Source organism: Penaeus japonicus, unplaced genomic scaffold (assembly GCF_977035675.1).
Source record: "Penaeus japonicus unplaced genomic scaffold, GWHDUDI00000001_assembly GWHDUDI00000040, whole genome shotgun sequence".
NCBI classification, from domain to species: Eukaryota; Metazoa; Arthropoda; class Malacostraca; order Decapoda; family Penaeidae; genus Penaeus; species Penaeus japonicus.
In genome coordinates, this window is record NW_028234442.1 from 13,695,849 (window position 1) to 13,700,848 (window position 5,000).

Genomic DNA, 5,000 nt, shown 5'->3' on the forward strand with positions numbered 1-5,000 from the left:
ATCATTATTGCTGTTGCTGTTATTGTTATTATCCTTAGTATCATTATCAATAGTAGTAATAGTAATGTTATCATCATTATTACTTTTATTATCACAATTATCTTTATCATTATTATTAAAGTCATCATTGTTACTGTCTCTATTATGCTCATTACGATAATGATAATTGATATTATTATCATCCTCATCCTTATCCTCATCATTATTACCATTAGCAGTATAATCATCAGAATGTGTGCATTATTAGCACATATATATGTGTATGTGTATATATATATATATATATATATATATATATATATATATATATATATATATATTATATTATATATAATATATATAATATATATAATGCATATATATATATATATATATAATATAATAATATATATATATATATATATATATATATTTATATATGTATATATAAATATATATTATATATAATATATATATATATATATATATATATATATATATATATATATATATATATATATATATATAGTATATACATATATATATATATGTATATATATATATACATATATAAATATTTCTATATTAAATGCGTTATTATATTCTACCATCTTCCTCACACATATACATAATATACTCATACAATTATGTGTCTTACCGCATTATGCATAATTCTTTGTTAAAACAACATAAGCTATCAAGATAAAAAAGAATCATGAATGTCAGCTAACAGTGTTGGAAAGTGAAAGCATCTGACGAAAGGGCAAAGTTGTGCAGTGTTTGAGTACTTTGCCGCTAGATGAGGAGGGTTCGCTGTCAACACGGAAGTCTTGATGCTAATGAGGAAAACGCTAACTGAAGTGGGACTTCTGTTACTCCTTTTGTTTACTTGCTTTTATTTGTGCAATTTTTCTTTTTGGTTTTCTCTGCCGCTTTTTATGACTCTCTTTCTCTGTCTGTTTCTATCTATCAATACATATTTGTGTTAGTGTGTGCAACTGACTCCTTTACTAACTCTCTCTGCTCTCTATCTGTCCATCTATATATTTAGCTATCTATCTGTCTCTCTTTCTCTCGCTCTCTCGCTCTCTCGCTCTCTCGCTCTCTCTCTACCTCTCTCTCTCTCTCTTTCTCTCCCTGTCTCTCTCTACCTCTTTTTCTCCATCTCTCTCTATAAATGTTTATATATGTGTGAATTTATCTATATTGGGACTGGGGGATCCAGTATTCATATTTGCCCACAGAAAGTTCACTAGAGGAAGGATGTAGCCTCTCTCCACATTCCCTTCCGGCACGCCCCATACCCCTTATCCACGCCCCATACCCCCATACCCTACCCCATACCCTACCCCCACCCTACCCCCTTAAGAAAAAAAAAAAAAAAACTCCTCACCTAGCATGCCGACCGGCAGGTCACTCGCCGTGGGCAGGTTGACGGTCCGATCCACGACCACCGATTGCGTCACGATCCAGATGTAGTTCATGTCGGTGAGGCCGAGTTCCGTGGCCGCCTTCATGATGATGGCGGCCTCCTCGCGGGTCGAGTACAGGAGGAGGATGCGCGCCTCCGACGTCCTCAGGGTCTGCAGGGAGCTGATCGGGTCGTCGTCCACGATGATGGTGTCGATGATCACGAATCTGGTGGGGGGGAGGCGAGGGGAGGTGGAGGGAGGGTGGGAGAGGAGGTGGAGGGTGGGGAGGGGAGAGGAGGTGGAGGCGAGGGGAGGGGAGGGGAGGATGAGGGTGGGAGGGGGAGGGGGATGGATGAAAGGTAAGAGGGAGGGGGAGGGTGGAAGAAAGGTGAGAGGGAGAGGGAGGAAGGGGGGGGAGAGGTGGGAGGGAGGAAGGGAGGGGGATGGAAGAGAGATGGGAGGGAGTGAGGGAGGTGGGGAGGTTGGGAGGGGATGGAAGGGAGGACAGGATGGAGGTAGGGAGAAAGGAAGGAACGAAGGGGGGAAAGAAGGTGAGGAGGATGAAATAATTAATGAGGAAAAGAAGAAAGATGGAAGGAAGGGAGGAAAAAATTATGTAGGATTAGTAATGTGAATGTTATTCATTTTTTATTGTAATCTTCATTATTATTCTACGGCAAGATGATGGAGGAGGAGGAGGCAGAGGAAGGATTAAGTGGTTAGCGGTGTTGGAATTGCTTCGATGGGTTGCTCTCTCGATGTGTGTGTCTTTATTCTCTCTCTCTCTCTCTCTCTCTCTCTCTCTCTCTCTCTCTCTCTCTCTCTCTCTCTCTCTCTCTCTCTCTCTCCCTCCCTCTTCCCCCCTTCTCTCTCTCTGTTTGTCTCTATCTCTCTCTCTATATATATCTCTCTATCTAACTATCTATCTATCCATCTCTCTCTCTCTCTCTCTCTCTCTCTCTCTCTCTCTCTCTCTCTCTCTCTCTCTCTCTCTCTCATTCTCTCTCTCTCTCTCTCTCTCTCTCTCTTTCTCTCTCTCTCTTTCTCACTGACTACCTTTTTCATTTCCGTGTATCCAAGTATCTATGTGTATCTTAACTCGCCCACTCACTCTGCATACTTGTTGACATTATAAATATAAAGCATCTCATCTCCCGTCTGCCTTTTTTCAGTCTCTCACTCCACTCTTCAAGATACCTGAAACTTGTTGTCCCTTCTGCTCCCTAACTAGATTACCTGCCTCCACTTCCCCCTCCCCCGGGGACCAACGTGAACTGCCGTGGGGGAAATAGACTCGGGATGGAAGTGGTGTATTGAGACATGGAAGGGACGAGGTTTTTCCTCTTGTGTCAGCGGGTGAATTTTTTTTTTTTTTTCATGTATCTTTATGGTTTAGATGTAGAGGACCTTGTAGGATGTTATCTTTTTCTTCTGAATGCTCGTGACACTATCAAAATAGCTCTCTACACGTGGTTATATATTTTCCGTGTGTTGGCATTTAAAGATATTCACCTCATGTCCTTCCTTCTCCCTCTCTCTCTCTCTCACTCTCTCTCTCTCTTTATCTCTGTATCTGTCTTTCCGTCTGTCTGTCTATCTGTCTGTCTGTCTGTCTGTCTCTCTCGGCATATATCTATCTATCTCTCTTTCTACTATCCATCTATCTTTATCAATATATATATACATATATACATATTTATACACATATGGTTCGTGTGTCTGCATATATGTCTATAGTACATCATTAAGCACATGCGCAGACATACACCCACACGTCGTGACGGCAAGAGTCTACACAAGTACATGTCTGGATAAACAGCTGATAAAAAGCGAGATAAAACGTAAAGACCTGAGCAGAAACTTAATTAAAGAAAAGGAGTCAGAGCAAAGAGCGTCTTAAGAAAACTTTATTCGCTGTACCTCTTGCCAGTTTCCGCACCAGACTCCACTTCTCCGGACTCGTAACTTTAGTGAGGTTCAATTCTACGGGAATACAACACCGCGTTTCATTTACTCCCATCCATCAGACGCAAAACAAGCTAACATGCAGACAAAGATGCTTATACAAATACTCATCATCAGAGGAGCTTGTGAAGGCACAAAAAACAACGTGTCATAAAGAAACAAACGTGTATTTCTCCACCATCTTTAGTACCCCCTCCCCCCACGCCCTCCCCCGTCCCTATCTCTACTCCTAGCTCTGCCTCCCCTTTCCATCTTAACGCTTCCGCCCTTGAGGCCGAGCTCGTTAAGGCGTGAGCTGAAGTGTAGAGGAAGGGGTGTAAAAATGTACAGAACCATGTCATTATTCAATGATAAGAAAAATGGTAAATCGTGAAGAGTAACATAAAGAGGAAAGGGAAAATACTTAATGAACGAAGTCAGTTTTGCTCGAAGCTTAATGAAAAACGTATTTGAGATGTGTGTTTTTTGTCATCTCCTTTCTGATCTTAAGGGTTATTCTTTTTTAGAAATTTCTTTTACTCTCTTCAAGACTCAAGATTATCATTTTTGGGGTTATGCAAGAGACTCATTTTTTATCATTGGTTACGCACACCCACGCAAACAAACATATACTCTCACAAAAAAGCACGCACACAAACACAAGCACGCACGCACATATAACTGCCAGCTGAGGTCTTTCTTTGGTGTTGACATATGAAGGTCGCCATGCGGAGAAGGTTCCACCCCTTGGCAAAGAAGATGAAGTCAAGGATGCGTAGAGGGGGTGGCTTTGTCGACGCAGACACAAACACACACGAGTGCGTACGTTCACATACATACACAAAAGACGATACCAAAAGGCTTCATCTCTATGTGCTACCTGTATACATACTCATTTATCGATCTCTCTTTCTCTGTATCCCTCCTTCTCTATCTATCTATCTATCTATTTAACTATCTATGTATATGTATATATAACATATACATTTATTCATATTCATTCATCACTATCTATGTATCTATCTGTCTCTCTCTCTCTTTCCTCCTTTCTCTCTTTCCCTCCCTCACCCCTAATCAACTTACTTTCCCAGATGATTCTCGCTGTGCTGCGCTGCCTGGTCTCGCACGGCCTGCACGAAGTCCGTGTATCCTGCGATTTGAGACGTGACGATGGAGAGCGAGTGCCATTGGTATCGCACTAAGATAGACAGCATAGCGGCCGCCTGGTGGTGCACCGAGGGCGCCAGCTGGATTCTGAGGCCACTCTGCGCCGCCTGGAAAGGAGTGCAGAATGGTCAGGGAGGGAAGGGCTGTTAGTCGTGGTTGGTCTTGATGGTGGCTGTGGAGGGTGTGGAGGGTGTGGAGGGTGGATGGTAAGAGGTGTGGTTGCTGTGGATAGTGGATGGTACTTTGGTGTGAATTGTGCTTCGTGTGGGTGGTGATTCTAAATGGCATGAATGGTAAATGGTGAATGTCAATGGTGTGACTGGCGTGATTTCTGATGATTGATGTGAATTGACGATGGTGGTCGGTGTGAATATTGAAAAAAAGAAAAATGATGGTGTGCTTTAATTATGATGGTTGGTGAATGACTATGAGTGGTATGTATAGTGAATGGTAAGAAGAGTGAGGCTGTGGTTAGTGAACAAATATCACAATGAAAAT

General features: G+C 41.7%; 2 protein-coding genes across 2 annotated transcripts in view; both read right to left on the reverse strand.

Moving 5' to 3' along the window:
- LOC122252426 (glutamate receptor ionotropic, NMDA 2A-like) overlaps nt 1-4,609 on the reverse strand; it is a 66,430-nt gene extending 61,821 nt beyond the window's left edge. The window contains exons 1-2 of the mRNA XM_086534200.1: nt 4,419-4,609; nt 1,373-1,617 (exon numbers count right to left, since the gene is read on the reverse strand). Of these exons, the coding sequence (XP_086390326.1) occupies nt 1,373-1,617; nt 4,419-4,549 (376 nt within the window). The 5' untranslated portion in view covers nt 4,550-4,609. The remainder of the gene's footprint in view (nt 1-1,372; nt 1,618-4,418) is intronic.
- A 39-nt stretch (nt 4,610-4,648) lies between these two features.
- LOC122252428 (uncharacterized) overlaps nt 4,649-5,000 on the reverse strand; it is a 62,900-nt gene continuing 62,548 nt past the window's right edge. Inside the window, exon 5 of the mRNA XM_086534050.1 lies at nt 4,649-4,779. Coding sequence (XP_086390176.1) covers nt 4,649-4,779 — 131 coding nt within the window. The remainder of the gene's footprint in view (nt 4,780-5,000) is intronic.